General features: G+C 33.5%; 1 protein-coding gene across 1 annotated transcript in view; it reads right to left on the reverse strand.

The window, feature by feature from the left end:
- Positions 1-14,816, reverse strand: part of LOC143239042 (monocarboxylate transporter 10-like) — a 53,302-nt gene extending 38,486 nt beyond the window's left edge. Inside the window, exon 1 of the mRNA XM_076479817.1 lies at positions 13,509-14,816. Within this exon, the coding sequence (XP_076335932.1) occupies positions 13,509-13,950 (442 nt within the window). The 5' untranslated portion in view covers positions 13,951-14,816. The remainder of the gene's footprint in view (positions 1-13,508) is intronic.
- Between the last annotated feature and the right edge of the window lie 3,132 nt (positions 14,817-17,948).

Below are 17,948 nucleotides of genomic sequence, written 5' to 3' on the forward strand. Positions count from 1 at the left end.
GTTTTTGTTCTTTTGTGTTTGTTACTAGTAATGATTGGTGAGAATTGGTCCTCAAGCAATGGAAACGTTCCCTTGATAAAAAAAGTAGTTTATTCCGGTTTGTTTTGAACTTTGCGCAAAACTACTATCCGTGATAATGGTCCCTTATTTAATAGTGATAGATTAAATGAAGAACAGCTACTCAACAACACCCATCGCCGAATTTTGGGCTACTCTATTACCAACGAATAATGGAATGACCTTCGCATGTAACGTTTCCCTGCCTGAAGCGCCCCCCAGAGTGGGAGTCCTTTAACTACCAAGGAAAAAGAAGTCAGAAATTAGTAAACATTATGCCCGTTTTTTATTATGGCAAAATTGCATTATAATCAAGTATTTTTTCATGAGATAATTGTATTAAACTTACCCTATATTTAAACAATACAATTTTGTTATATTCTTTGCAGTTTTTAGGAAAGAAAAGTGGGACAAAGTGCAGAAGGAGAATGTTTCTACCTCACTATGCGACGTTCTTTTCCACTATGGAACCTAATCATGAATGTAATGTTTAGAAATGCAATACGCTTGACACTACTTTCCAATACCAAATATCTGATTACATCCAACAGTTGATTATACTTCAACCAGGCAAAAAGAGAGAAAATGTATCATACGTCTAGTATCATAGGTGGAGTTCGGATCCACCACTCACACCATACCAACTTTAGATATTTTCTACGATCTACGTTGATAAACTTATATCATTTCAAAATAAGATAAGATATTATAAAAAAGCTCTATATATGGTGAAGTTAGTTGTCTAGTTTTTGTTTATGTTGTAGTAGAAATAGTAGTAGCACAATTGTCACATTTCAGTGAATGATGTAAAAATAAATGTATTTACTAGGACAGTAGAAATGAACATTTAACTCAATTTACATTGTAATGTTCACATTCTATGAAATTTCTATTTTTATTCCCTCTTTTTAGTGTAATACAACGCGGTTCATTTTTCGTTTCTGCCTGTTCTTTTTCATAAACATCGTGAAAGTATTTAATGAAAATAGCTCTGACACGTTTACGTTTAAAGAATATAACAAAATGAAAAAATCTTATGACTGTAGACTGGTTAACTACTAACCCCAAAAACTTATCAATATAGTAAGACAAATATTTATTCAAAGTTAGCTAAAAGCCAAACGAGGTTTTCAGAGAAAGAGAACAGCAATTTTTTTTTGTGACACAAATGTATGAGTATTGGACAGTTTCGTGTTTTAGAGGGACGATTAACTGACGCGGCATATTAGGTCAAACTAGTCTAAATGTTGTGTAAAATTTGCAGAAGCAACAAGGTAAAGTTTTGTACACTTTGTTTCTGAGAGACGAACTGCGCACAATCCCTCCCTAAACCCTATAATTAAACGAAATTACGCAGTTCTTCACCAAGTTGAAAATTATATAGGAATGATACCAAAAAGCGATAGGTGGTCCTCCAGAAAAACTCTCATACATCAAAGGTGACTAGAAACACTTAGACATATAAATATACATGTTATCGTTTCATAGTAGACGTTTTCTGAATATGATTGTCATGTTTAGTAAACATTTTATGAATACAGTTGTTATGTTTTGTACCCATTCTGTTAGTATATAGGCTCGATCTGTTATTTCTGTTTTCGAACGTCAGTTCCCAAGCCGTTTCCACTGCCCAGACGACAGTCCATCACAGATTAATTCTCAGCTACCAGCTGGTACTCATCATACAGCTGTGTAAACTAGAGTAAGTGCTATTAACTGTGTTCATATCATGTTAACTGTATTCAGACACACAAGATCATGACAGGGGTCGGTCCCGCTCTCGCAACCATTGAGTCTGAAGTGCGAACCCACTCAGATACGCTATTCCAACTATGTAGGTTAAAGGTTACATACTCTTAATGTTTTACGTAACTTTATCATTAACTTCTGATAAAACAAGTTATCTAATAGGTTAGAACTAAAAACTAATCTAACGAGTAAAATAATTAATTTAATATAACATTATTACTAAAACAATTAGAATCCATTGATTCCTCAGTTGGGTCCCTTCGTTGTAATTTCAAAAACTCCCTGCCAGGCATGGCCAGGTGGGTTAAGGTGTGCGACTAGTAATCTGAGGGTCGCGGGTTTGCATCCCCTTTGCACCAAACATGCTCGCCTTTTCAGCCGTGGGGGCGTTATAATGTGGCGGTCAGTCCCACTATTCGTTGGTAAAAGAGTAGCCCAAGAGTTGGCGGTAGGTGGTGATTACTAGCTTCCTTTCATCTAGTCTTACACTGCTAAATTAGGGACGGCTAGCGCAAATAGCCCTCGAGTAGCTTTGCGCGAAATTAAAAAAACAAACAATAACTCCTGGGATTCAAATGAAACACCTGAATCAAAACACTGGTTTAAATATTCAGTGTTGTTATATAAAGACAACAGTTAAATAAAATGAAGTTAAAAACAAGTCGATATTTTCTTGTTACTTGTAATCATTGGTCCGGCACGACCAGGTGATTAGGAAGCTCGATTCGCAATCTATAGGTCGCGGGCTCGAATCCCTGTCAAACATACGTTATAATGTAACAGTGAATTCCACTATTACTTGTTAAAAATGTAGCCCTTGAATTGACGGTGATGACTGGCTGCCTTCCTTTTAGTCTTATATTGTTAAATTAGGGACGGATAGCACAGATAACTCTCGTATTGCTTTCCACGAAATTCAAAAACAATCTTGCAATCTAAAAAGGGTCAAATAAGTAAACCTTACTATGTTTTATTGAATGCAATATATAATGTTTTATATGAAAATACCAAGGAAGAGGGGGACTAGTATGTTTGGAGTGTAAGGATTCGAACCCGCCATGCTGAAATTGGGAGTCGATCGCCTTAACCAGTTGGCCATGCGGGAAGTCGGGTACTCCACTACAAATGACATTGTTAATGCGTATACTTTGCCTTGTAAGACAGTAAAATAAATATCTTAGTCAAAAATAACGCTGTTACGATATGTCTAATAAACTATTATAAAATCTCGAAAACAGTTGGTAAGTTGAGACCTGAATAACTTTTTGTGAACAACACTTACCAGCGAGGACGATGATTCGACGTATTTCGTGTTTGTGAGAAATCTACTTGAAGTAAAAATGTATTCTCAAGACAGCTGGTATTAGTATTAGCACTTTAATTAAAATAAAGTACAGAACAAAGTATCGACCTTTTTTATTGAGAACACGTGTCTCTTAGTCACAATGCGTCGAATCTGTATTCTTAACAAAAATAATTTAGTTCTAAGGATAAAATTATTCTAACATATGTGCAGGTTTCTTTGAGAAGAACAACAACAAGGAAAGCAATAAAATTGTCATATTAAAGAAATGCACTGCGTAAACTTTAGTTTTGTTTAATAATGTGTAGTAATTATGAATACTTCACCCCATTTGCACACTCAATAAATATTTTTTAAACATAGTAATTTGATTCGTCGATGGTCTAGCAGTCACTAAAGCGCCTTGTAATTACATGGATTACTTTCTTAATAAAAGGTGTCAAAATATTTCAACAGAGTATCTTTTTTTGCTCATACCGACTGGTTAGTGTCTAATTTGGTTAATTTTAATATTCAGTCTTGGTTATCAAAACTGTATGTAGGAAATAATTCTATAGTTGTTCGCTTTTAGCAAATGTAGTAGCCTTAGGAGATTGTTAAAATCGGCAGACACACCTGTGGATTACAGGTTTGTCAAATTTCTTTGTACTTGAGTCCAGCTAATGAGATATTAGATAAGGCATTTTGTGCAGATGTTAATATTTGTTTATATAGACAACGCTTTTTTGTTTAAACAATATTTCAGTTAGAAAAGGAAGACTTTCAAATGTCGCAAGTACCGATAATGTAGTTGAATGTTTTTAACTTATTCAGCATCTGTTCTCAGATTAAATGTAATCATATCAACTTTAAAAGTTGAAAATACAACTTACGATTCATTCAAATTTGGAAAGAACTAGATAACTTACAAATTTGTTTTCACTGGAAAAGAAAGAGATAAAGTTTTTTAGTGTGATGTACAAAGAAAAGGAAGGACGTAGTAAAGTTAAAGCATTTTCTGCTTTTAGAGAAAGGAAGGTTAAGTAGAAAGTATACAATAATGGACTCTAATTCTAAAGCATGTTTCTTTACAACTGTGTGTATAAATTTTAACAGACAAAGATATTTGTCTTATATATTTTCATCAGTGTAAGTTTTTATTTGTAGTTTTATTTATGTTTATAAAACATGGCTTCCAGAGAAGGTTGTTTGCCATAAAAACTGGATCATCATCTAGTTTTTGTGGTCCTCGTAACTTCGTTGAACGGCTATGTTTAGTGTCATTGTTTAGAATCACTGTTACTCACCTAGACTTTATCACTTTTCAGACAAAAAAAGAAAATAAAAATAAAGGGTGTATACAGTTGACAATCTTATTGAAAGTAAGAAAGAAGAAACAGTGTTGCAGGAAGGACGTGGAGTACCTCTCTCTCTTATGTACCTCTCTCTTCCATTAACCAAACGCTTCATTACGTATAATTATTTCCTTCTTTTATCATTTTTAAACTCTAGTTCCTTTATCTCCTCATCTAAAGTAAAAAGAAACATGTAGAAGTACTAAATTGTAGCACCATTCAATTTTTTGCAACCCCATAATAGTTTCAATTGTTGGATAAAATTGCTCTTCGTGACAAAGAAATAAATGAATCTTTTGAAACGGATTTGCGCAGGACATATCTGCCATCAATAAACAGAATCCATGATTTCTTTAAGATGATTAAATGCCAAAAGCAAACAAACTAAAAATTATTGTTCAGTGCTTAAAACTCTCACTGAAATGGTTAACATTATGATATACGTTTTGCAGGATTTTGGAATATTCGTTTGTTTATGTCATTAAGTGCAAACCTGCACATGTGTTGTAGTATCTGGAATTTTTCTATTTTTCAAAATGTAATTGGAATCTCAATACGTGAAGACAAAATGAATAAGGAAGTAAGAACAAATTATATGTAGCCAGTTTATTTGGAAATAATCAATTCAAAACTGAATACAACCATTCAGTTATAAAAAAAAATCTGCTAAAACAGAAACAAACAAATCAACCAGTTATTGATGGGAAACATTTAACAAAATTAAACGTAACCAGTTTCTTAGTTACGTAAGAATTGACCCAAATAAAACTGGATATAACCAAATAATTATTCAGGAAAAGATACTGGATGAAGTTAATCAATCAATCTTCGTGGAAAGCCACTCGAAGGCTATCTGTGTGAAATGTCCCCAGTCTAGCAGTGAGAAACTAAAGGACGGTCGGCTAGTCAACTCCACCTACCGTCAACTCTTGCGTTACTCTTTTACCTCTAAATAATGGGAGTGACTGCTGCCTTACAATATCCTCTAACTGAATATTTGGTGATGGGAATTTGAACCCATGACCCCTAGATTGCGAGTCAAACCTCTGATCATCTGGCTATGTCAGGCCTACACAGAAATAAATAAAAACCAAAGTATACACACCAATTAACCAGTCAGTTACACAGGGAAGAAATGTTAACAAAACTTAGCTAATGAATATAATAAAACCAAAACCTGACACAGTCAATCAGATATCCAGTTATTCAGGGTAAAATGGATCAAAATTGGACACAACAAATCAAATATGTATTCATTAATATGTTTTAACAAAACTGGATACACTAAACCATGTATTTACGGATAAAATGCAAACTACGTGAAAAATATACATTCAACATACAGTTGAAAACCTGAAGGAGAACATAAAAAAACGTAAAGATGTAAACACCACACTGATGGCTTAATTGTTGTAAAATAATCTACAAAAATTCAAACTTGGATAAATATTTAAAGGTAAAGAAAATATAAATAAGTAATTCATTATTGTTTGAATGTATAATAACTTCTTAAGTTGAATTAAAGAAACTGATATAAATACATTTTAATTTCTCAGAGAGTGTATTTATATTTTATACAAGTTTATTTTAGACGTAACATGTATGTGATATATATATATGATACGTTTAAAGTGACTATAGCACACTTCTGCTTTAAGTACAACAAATTAGAATTAAGCATAGCGATCTTTTTGTGTGTATAATACGTCTAAAGTAAGCGTACTGAATATATCCCACATATCAATAAAACGACTGAAACAAGCATGGCATGTATGTGATATATATAGTAGGTGGTCCAGCATGGCCAGGTGGTTAGGGCACTTGGCTCATAATCTGAGGGTGAGATTCGAATACCCATCACACCAAACATGCTCGCCATATCAGCCGTGGGGTGTTATAATGTTACGATCAATCCTGCTATTCGTCGGTAAAAACGTTACTCAAGAGTTGACGGTGGATGATGATAACTAGCTGCTTTCCCTCTAGTTTTACACTGCTAAATTAGAAACTACGAACGCATATAGCCCTCATGTAGGTCTCCGCGAAATTAAAAAACAAACAAATAAATACGATAATTATAAATTATGAAGAGTAAATATTACTTATATCGTATTAACAAACTGAACATAGAAAATAAATAAGGTATGTAAAGATAAGTATGTCTATGGCCGTCTTGCCGAATAGTACTCAGCTGCAACAGCGGTAAGTCTAGGGATTTACAACACTAAAATCAGTGGGTTCGATTTCTCTTGGTGGACACAGCAGATACCTCGATGTGGATTTGTTATAAGACAAACACATACACTCGTACCGAAAAATATATTGTAAGATTTACTGAAGTGCAGACTGTATTACGATGATTATAGTAATTTTACTATCTATTTAACACTACAAATGAAACTTAGTATTGTATTTACAGAAACTGTAATTGTGGAGTTTCATATAAAACAGTTTTATGTTTAACGCCTAGGAAGTGGTGACTACGTAGACAACTTTACAACTTTCCAGAGTCTCTTTTCACGACTTATGCGAACAAAATAATTACGATAGATAAGATTGCGGGTAATTCACATAAGTAATGGAAAAATGAAACTTATTTTGTACAGAAAAACATAACTTTAGAAATATTTCTGCTAATTTGTTCAGAATAGAAATATTAAACGTTCGTAAAATCATTTCTCTGTTTGAACTTTATAAATTTAAGATCTTCAGTTTTATGTGCACTTGTTTCGTATCTTCACCTATTTGTTGTTTTCAAAGATAAGTTAAACCTTCATAACAAGACTCTTAGGAAAGATGCTTGGAAGAAATATTACTTTGAATATCTGTGATGTTTTGTAGAAATCTATAATTCAGGTAGATAAATTATAATAACAAAAGTTTACCTTGACGTGATAAATTATACCAAAATATAAGATAATATTCTAATATAAAAGATTGTGTACATGTTAAAACGTTACTGAACCCATAAATCAGTGAGTGACGTGACGACTATAACGGATACAAAGTCCGTTCGAACAGAATGTATCGAAACTGTTTTTGAAATTGAAAACGAGGGAAACATCTTCACCAAGATAGTATAGCATAGATATAAACTGCTGCTTCTGTATTTCTATATGGCCACGTCAGAGATAGTACAGTATAGATATAAACTAATGTTTTTGCATTTTTTATGCACACCCCATAGATAGTATAGTATAGCTATAAACTATTGTTTCTGCATCTCTATATATCCACACTAGAGATTGTATAGTATAGATATAAACTATTGTTTCTGTATTTCTATATTTCCATACTAGAGGTAATATACTATAGATATAAACTATTGTTTTTGTATTTCTTTTTGTACACGATAGAAATGTTATAGTATAGAATAAGCTATTAAAACATCAATTATCTTATTTTGAAATACTTTAAAAGATCAACAATTAAAATAAGTATTAGTATATTTCTAGAAAGAAATGAATATCTTAAATACAATGAAACGTATTTCTCACACATCGTAGTACAAGGTTTAGTAACCATTCAATCATATGGAACAGACTTCGTGTAACCTTACATATTTGTGTTATTATGCTAAGTCTGTGATGGGCATGGCACATATAACTAACTTAAAAATATAAATACACAAACAAAGTTGTGTAGCACATTTTTATATTGCATTACGTTTAAATGTTGTAGTATATTAGAATATTATTATCGTAGTCTTTGATATTACCTGTTCTTCAAATTCAAATTCAGTTGAAAAGAAAATATTTTATATTGCTCACTTATTTAAACAAAAAGCTTTTCTAGCTGAAAGTTGCAAAATTTTTTTCATTATTTTATCTTATGTTTTGAATACAGAGATTTAACAAAAGACGATGAAATTATTTTCTTATGAAGATTAAAACGCTGTAAAAGAAGTAAAATTATGCAATAAATAGCACAGTCACACACAATAAATAACACAGTCACACACATAATAAATAACATAGTCACACACACAATAAATAACATAGTCACACACACAATAAATAACATAGTCACACACACAATAAATAACATAGTCACACACACAATAAATAACACAGTCACACACACAATAAATAACATAGTCACACACACAATAAATAACACAGTCACACACACAATAAATAACATAGTCACACACACAATAAATAACATAGTCACACACACAATAAATAACACAGTCACACACACAATAAATAACATAGTCACACACACAATAAATAACACAGTCACACACACAATAAATAACATAGTCACACACACAATAAATAACACAGTCACACACACAATAAATAACATAGTCACACACACAATAAATAACACAGTCACACACACAATAAATAACATAGTCACACACACAATAAATAACACAGTCACACACACAATAAATAACATAGTCACACACACAATAAATAACGCAGTCACACACACAATAAATAACATAGTCACACACAATAAATAACACAGTCACACACACAATAAATGTCATTCTCTTTTCAGCTTTATATTTCGCTCGGGTCTAATTGAGATAGTTTTATGTTTCCGTGTACCGCAATAATTAACTGAAGTATTTTTTACGTAACTGAAGGTTGGTCGCTGATGTAGCTAACTGTAACCAGATATTTCTTTGCATCAAATTTGTGAGTTTGAACAAGATAAAACATTGTCCGTTTGTTACTAGTTTTATAACAAGTTTGCATTACAATGGAAAATGTACAATAATTAAATACGATAATAGAAAGACACTGATGAGGTTGCATACAGTCTAGCTGATCTATTGCTATCTCTCTCTGTCTCCGTTTTTGACTTTTTTGTTAAGCCTGTGAACAGTAGTGAAAAGAGTTATGTCAACTACATGTAGTAAGCACTTTTAAATAGTATTACAAGCAACTAAACAAAAACTAGATACGTTCTTCTTACCATAATTACTATAAAACTTGCAGTCATATCAATTGACTTCACAACCAACCGTGATGTTAGTCAACAGGTGTTAATTGCCAATGGTAAACGCAGTATCATTAAAACCGTATTTCAATTGTTTGAAAAGCACATTGTAATAGTAACTAAAACTACGATTTAATAATATTTGTTGATCTTTACTATATTCATAAAGAAATAGAACATGTATTTGAAGGTACAAGACTGACGAAAGATTTCTGAAAATTTAATGTTTATTATGAAAACTGTATAATCGCAGTAACGTATTTCTCCGCTTGTGAACTAGTTGTTTTAATACTTTTTAGTTTTATATTTTACTGAGGACAAGAAAATGAGCTTGAGAACTTTATTAACATAAATGTTTAGATAATTGTAAATAATGGTTACAAACAGTATATATATATATATATTTGCATAAAGAATAGCCCTTTGGTGGCTCAGCGGTAAGTCTCACATCTTAAAATACTGAATTGCGGATATTAGATATAGACAAGTCTGTAGCTTTGTGGTTAATGACAAACTGTAAAGAGTAAAGAAAGTAATTATAACTTTACTTAATCTTCTAAAGTACAAGGACAACAGTTTCTTAGTATTAGGTTTAAAACGCGCTGCTTCAGACGACTTAACCGGTATTTTTTGTATGGAATAGTATAAAAACCTATTTCATAAGAAGTTGAGGCAGTTTGTAAACACGTGATTTGTGTCGGTTTTATGGTACTCTTTTGTTTTGGGGGCATGTGAACAACTTTTGCTACTGATCTTTGTGTTCTTGGATTCTGACCTGCTACAAGACACCAGTCATATTTTCTTACCTTGGCTTGGGTCAAACCTGGTGACTGGGGATATTTCTGTATCTCAGGACTGCTGGTATGGGTATTAACACTTTTACTAATAAAGCAGAGAACAACGTTTTGACCTTCTTAGGTTAACCTGAATATGACCTAGGAAGGTTGAAAGGTTGTTTTCTGCCTTATTAGTAAAAGTGTTAATACCCATACCAGCCGTTCTGAGATACATATTTACTTCAAGTGGGTTTCTCGTCATCACGAATTACTTCACCATGGGAATGTATCTATTTTGGAAATGCTAAAACCCCGATATGAACAAATATTAATTGTTTGAGTGTTATAGTATTTTGTGTCGAAGAGCACTGTTACATAATCTTCATAAAAACGATAAATATTTTGGTGGTATTTTACTATATATCAAATGACTTTATGTTTCTTGTCTTTATTATGGGATTTTATCATTTACATATTCAAATTTGTTTCAATGTAACATACTTACTTCCGTGGTTCATAAGTAGAGTCATCATATGCAACTCGATTAGTGATTTAATATCTGGGTCTTCATCCTTCTATCATTACTACAGACCGTAAAACATTCTGAACAATAAACTACACTACTACGAAAATAACTAACTGTTTTATTTATTTAATATTAATGGGTTTACTGCGGCTATAAAAATTTCATGTTGTATAATTTAATATAACTAAAATACTCTTTTCGGACTCGCAGCATTGTGAAGTCTGCCCAATTTTTGAATGTGTAAAAACTGAAAATATTCCTGAAGTTGTAAATTAGATACTTACAAGAAAGCACAGAAAACAGTCACTAATAGTCTGCCTGAGTAAAATAACTTATATCTAATACCTTTCTCCCTCATTTAGAACATTTCTAAAGAGTAACAAAATTAATTCTTGGATTATTTTTGTCTGACCAGGTTTAACAGTCACCTCTGTAATCCACCCACGGTCCCAAGTAGAAAGTAGAAAACAGCGTATCGACCTTCTTAGGTCATGTTCTCTACTTTATTTTAATAAAAGTTTTAATACCCATACCCGCCGTCTTGAGATATATAAATAAAAGTTCTATCACCTTGACTGCTAACTGTACTATCACGTTGTTAATTCAAGGATGAAACCTATTACTCAGATATTAATATTCTAGAAAGATATTGGTTTATGACTTGAAGCATGCATCATATGTTGAAAAATGATACCCAGGAGTTAAAAAAAAATAAATGAAACACGCAAGTAGCCAGGGCTTGATAGGCAAAAATATGTGATAAGAATATTAATAAGATGCAACTTGTTTTATTTGTGGAGAATAATTGAGAAAGTTGGAAGCAGTATTCCACAATCATAAATCATAAACTGATGATACCATAAAGCGCTGATGTATTTAGTATTTAAATACTACTCGTATTTTGTATGACTTATTTACTTTATTATATATTACCCACCTAATTATGTATTCAATGAAAAACTGACTATTTAGTTGCAAGCGGTCATAATTTATTACTTCTGTATGTACGTCACTTGTACATTTCTACGTTAACTTACAATACTGTGTATCTATTAACAGACAATTATGATAAACGATGGAATGCGTTTCGAAAAACAGACAACGCTGAGACGTAGAAACTTCTATATACAACACTATTAAGTGTTTGATGTAAAATATATGTCTTTGAACAATGAATTAGATAACTAAATTTATCTTCTCTAATAATAAAAAGATACAGCCAGAAAAAGATGTTTATTTAAATAATATGTGTTTTGTAGTATCTATCGTTAATTGTTTAATTTGTTTGAACGTTATGTTCTGCTATAATATGCACTGTAAAAACTACTGTGAAGATACAATGTAGCTCGAATTTTATAAGAGAACTCAACAAGATTTAAAAATAATTTGGGCAGATTTGGACATAAATAAAATGGCACAGTATTTAACAATAAAAGGGCAGTCGTCAATTAACTACAGATACTTATGTTAACATTCGAATTGCAGTGTTTTCAACACTAAAACTACTGTTTTAATATCCTGTAATATGAGATGCATTAAGAATAATTTTTTTCTTTATTTTTAGGCTAGTAAGTATGATAACCTTACAAGCCATCAAAGTACAATTCATAATTAAAATATCTCTGGATGGTCAGTGGTGAGTTTAATGCTAAAATCTAAGTTGCGGTGAAAGGAACGCAGAAATTTTGTTGTGCAAACTGTACTAACAAAACAACAACAAAATGAACACTTGCTACTGATGTCAAACAAAGAATAAAGTGAATTATAAACTGATTTTATATTTAACATCAGTGATTGTAAAGGACAACTAAATACTGTGGTTAGTTACATTTTATAAGAACGATGTTTCAAGTTCACTACTTCTTCAGTCGTTGGTTGCCTTTAGAAAGATGCACACGCTTTGTAATATGTCGTCATCTCAATTTAAGTTGTAAAAATATTTATGAAGAATAGAGATCCCAATTTTACACCACAGACCCATCTTAACAAACTTTGCACAGACCTTCCAGTATAGTTAAATAATGTCTTCAAAACAATGTTTAAACAGATTAATGTCTAGTAAAACTGTAACAGTGGAGTTGAATGTTATGTGGTCGAATGGGGCTGCTGTAACTTCACTTTTTTCGGTCATATTTCCCAACGAAACAGTCATTGCTTACTTGCGAGGTGTGACTGGAAGTGTGAGAGAATAAATTGATTGTGAACAGAGTCTATTAAAAACAATTTACACAAAAAGTGTTAAATTACGGTCTTGAAATCGAACTTATTTTGATTATCAGGTTCTATTCAACCAGGATGTGCAGATGAAAATATTTCGACCATTCAGAGCCTATTTAGCGAGGATTTAAAGAAAGAAGTGATAATGAACAAATTGAAACTGCGTTTCATCCTGATTGTTCTATTATTTTAATATTGAAAATTTAAGAAGAAACTGCGTGAAAAATTAAAATATCGAAAAGTGGAAGCAAAAAGTCAAATGTTTTACTCACTTCGGAACAAAGTTGAATTATCTCTTGGAGAAACTTTCTAACATCATTGCGTAAACACTTGTGTGTTGATGTGTTATATAATAAGTTTGTGTAATTATTTCTATATTTCTTTTACAATCACTAAACACTGAAGTCATACTCGCTTTTCTTGCTCTTAAAATAGAAACAATTCGCAAAAGTGTGCAAGTATTTACGGAATAATGATAACAATTAGAGTATAAGGGGGTAAATAATACCAAGTAAGTAAAATGTAAGGTATGTAACCACTGACTTTAGTTTTGAAGGGCATTAATTTGTGGAGTAAACAAAGTAACTCACCAGCTTCACTTGTCTTATCCTCACCAAATCTCCTCAGTACCTGCATGTATAACACACCATATGATAACTGTAGCCCTGTAGTTAATCCGTGAACTAAGAAAGCACAAGCACAGATCACCCATCCCCACCCACCTTCTGGGTAATAATGTTGCATGATTGTGGAAGTTTTAAGTTTTATCAACTCTGAAGAAAGCTGACGGTCATCGGGTTGACCTGTGATTTTGTGTGAGCCTGACCCTAAACACGTGTTAATCCTCTCACGAGAAGTGGCAGCGCAACAACCAGCTCGGGTATTTTCACCAGATACGGCGGACAAGCTAATACACTCGGATGAGAAAGATATTTTACGCTGTTCCACCGACATTCTCTCCGACTCAACAGCCTGGACACCGACACCATGCTCACTGTCGTCTGTAGGTAGCGAATCTCCTTTTTTTTTCATAATTCATTAAATTCATCGTTTCTCACGCGAAACCTCATTTATGTATAACTTTATGAGCTACGTTGTTGCTAACTTCATAAGAGATACAGACCCGTGACAAAATTCTTCGCTGAGTTTTTCAGGCAACCGAAGAGCTAGCAGAATGCACTTAGCTAGTCACTAACAGAGTACCTGTTTTCCTATAAACTCAACGTTGATTCAGTATCAAGCTGATATTTACTAAATGGCTTAAAAACATTTACTTAAAATCTAATGCACGTATTTGAAAATGTAGAACACATTTAGTCACATTCTCTAAAATAGATTCGATTATTTTTTTCATTAGCTAGAGCTAAATGTGTTTGTTTAATAATCTCACTTATGCGCTGTTCATCACACTAGAAACCACACGAATTACAACATTTCCCAATAGATCCGACTTTTAGTACTTAGTCCCTTTAAATCACACTCATCAACTTGCCATCGGTCTTGTCGGTCTATAATGAATGCTTTTAACACCACGAAAGTAGACCTGGGTGATGGAGCCCGTAGATGAATGACGTCATCTGTAAACATTCACCTATTCCAGAAAAAAAAAAAAAGGCCCGGCATGCGACTCGTAATCTGAGGGTTGCGGGTTCGCATCCCCATCGCTCCAAACATGCTCGCCCTTTCAGCCGTGGGGGAATTATAATGTTACGATCAGTCCCACTATTCGTTGGTAAAAGAGTAGCCCAAGAGTTGGCGGTGGGTGGTGATGACTAGCTGCCTTCCCTCTAGTCTTACACTGCTAAATTAGGGACGGCTAGCACAGATAGCCCTCGAGTAGCTTTGTGCGAAATTCAAAAACAAACAAACAAACAAATAAACCAGAAAAAAAAAAAAAGACGTAATAAAACCTATATCAGACGGTTTGAATAAACTCAAGACTTCTGTGTTTGATTTTATGTGTAAAACTGGGTTGTATGTAGCTGGTAGCTTTGAGAGATAAATAAGTCTTGTATACAAGAAACTGAAATACGATATGCATAGTTCTCTGAAAAGATATAGAGGGCTGGGTCGTTTTTGAAATATAAAAGTAACACATTACTTATGGAATAAAACATTATTTATGTAAAATAGTACCTTAAAAGCTTTTTTATACGGTTAAGTTTCAACAAGATACATATATACGTACTATAACTTAATGCAGTTAGGGTAATATATATTACATAGAATAAGATATATGGAAGTTTAACTTAATATTACGTTGTTCTTGTGTAAAGTAATTGCCTCTCACGTGAAGCAGCCAGTTACGTCACCAGGAATATAGTTCTTTTTACACTTTGATTATTTTCGAAACAAGGTGTCAATGTTACTGATCGTATATCTTGTTTTGGTGATAATTCGTTGCTTTCTTCGATCTATTTTGTCCCAGCTTGTGTTTCTCGGGTAAACATTATTCGAGCGGCCAATAAGATATGTAGAAAAGTGTTTCCAATGATAATAAACCTTTTCAGAGCAATGCGGATGTCATTCATATCCTTTAGTTTTTTCTTTTCTCTTTTTGTAATCACATGAAACTTAGCACAAACTTATTATGTAGTACTTTTTTCAGCTTTTGTCTCTTTGTTTTTAATTCTGCGCAGAGCTACACGAGGTCTATATGCTCTAGCCTTTTTTAATTTAGCAGATTAAGACTAGAGAAAGGCAGCTCTTGAGCTACTGTTTTACTAACTAACAGTGGAATTGACCGTAGTTTTATAACACTTCCACGGCTGAAAGTACTCACCACTTCCAGTTTCAAATTGTTAAACCACGACAAAAACTGACAAGCCTTTATCGTTGACCTACGACCTGACCTTTCAAAATAGTAATCAGATAGCAATTGTTTTGTTAACAATATTCTTGGTAGATATCAATTTCTACCCAATAAATATTATTTATGAAGAAAATAAGTTATTCTACTTACGTTGTTTTAATTGTTTTTTTTTTTAATTTCTCCAAGGCTATTTGCGCTAGCCGTTCCTAATTTAGCAGTGTAAGACTAGAGGGAAGGCAGCTAGTCATTACCACCCACCGCCAACTCTTGGGCTACTATTTTACCAACGAATAGTGGGATTGACCGTCACATTATAAAGCCTCCACGGCTGGGAGGGCGAGCATGTTTGGCGCGAAGAAGATGCGAACCCGCGACCCTCAGATTACGATTCGCACGCCTTAACACGCTTGGCCATGTCGGTCCGCGTTGTTTTAATACGATTAATAAAGTTTGAGTTATATTTTAGTTTTTAGGATATTGTCTCGTATGTTGTTTTGAATTGTGCTTCTATCAGTCTCTACTCTATCAACACTTTAACCAATTTTGTCTATGTGCAGCTGTGGAAAGTGAAATGTGCCTTCACTATTCAAAATTGCCACAATTCATGGATCATCGAATAACTTTTTCAATGTACAAACGTTTATTCACTTTTATTAGTAAGGATTACGGAAAAAACAACAGGAGGAATGCTTCTTTTCTGGATAAGAATGAGCTATCCTCGGGCTATCCTCGAGCTATCCTCGAAAAACGTCGAACTGTGTTCATGAGAAGCTCTGCTCTTTCTTTAATAGTGAGTAATCTTCTTGAAAAGGTGGTTTGCTATGTTTGGATAGAAATTTGCTCCATAATACTTGAAACTAGATACCCAAAACGTTTTCTTCGTAATTTAAAAAAAAATCTACATCTGTGTAAGCTGTAAATTTTTTGTTGTTTTTCAAATTTTTTAATACACACAGAAGGGATTTACACATTCTGATAAAAGTCGAGGAAAAATATTTGGAGTGTAAAGGTTGTTTTTTTCTCAACTGTTATCAAAAGCTATGATAACTGATTGATGCATTCACTGGGTTTCACATCCGCCTCCTATCCGGTAGCTTGATAAACAAGGAACAACATTTTCTCTTATCCAATAATATTTCAACTACATTGCTGATATAACTGTGTTGATTGGGTGGTCATTACAAAATACTATCCACACATTTTGCTGACCTACCACTTGCTAACTTGAGAGAATTAGGGAAAGAAACATCATATACAGGCTTATTACCTCAGTCAAACAAATAATAAGCTGCTGTCGGCATCTTGATCAACTATTGCACCTTTGAAGACAATCTTTTTACCAACCACTTAATAATGTAAGGGTACTTGCAGATTTAATATCAAACATAGCATTGTCTGTTCTCAAAATTCTATTCATTCAAGAGAATGACCTACCTGGGATATTCCAAAACATGTTCCAGTCATTCACTAGCTTTTCTCTCTTGCTCATATTTGAGAAGAGGTCTGTCTCAATCTCACCATGTACTACTTCGTCTCAGCTGTTAAATAATTAGTTTCATCAAGTCTTTTGGATGCTCCAGATGAACCCCTTTCTGTAGTAAACGCGTAATCCATTCTTGGCTTCAAAATCCTATAACATGGGCACCCAGTAGTTAAGCAGGTTGCAGTAGTTCTACACTCTACCTACCCAGTAGTTAAGCAGGTTGCAGTAGTTCTACACTCTACCTACCCAGTAGTTAAGCAGGATGCAGTAGTTCTACACTCTACCTACCCAGTAGTTAAGCAGGTTGCAGTAGTTCTACACTCTACCTACCCAGTAGTTAAGCAGGTTGCAGTAGTTTAAGCAGGTTGCAGTTCTACACTCTACCTACCCAGTAGTTAAGCAGGTTGCAGTAGTTCTACACTCTACCTACCCAGTAGTTAAGTAGGTTGCAGTAGTTCTACACTCTACCTACCCAGTAGTTAAGCAGGTTGCAGTAGTTCTACACTCTACCTACCAAGCATCAACTTCAACTTCTGGAGCTGCTGAGGGAGGGAAACCTGGATGCGTCTCACCTATCCGTTCTGCAAAGTTGAAGGTTTGTCCACGATTCATGACAATACCATCAATTTCCCTCTTGTTTTGGGAAGAGTTTCTATTTCCCCACAAATTTTGATTGTTTGTGAGAGCTCATCATCTCATCTCATGGCGGTTCTTATCACACTTGTAGTCTTCCCT

Source organism: Tachypleus tridentatus, chromosome 13 (genome assembly GCF_004210375.1).
Source record: "Tachypleus tridentatus isolate NWPU-2018 chromosome 13, ASM421037v1, whole genome shotgun sequence".
Classification (NCBI taxonomy): domain Eukaryota; kingdom Metazoa; phylum Arthropoda; class Merostomata; order Xiphosura; family Limulidae; genus Tachypleus; species Tachypleus tridentatus.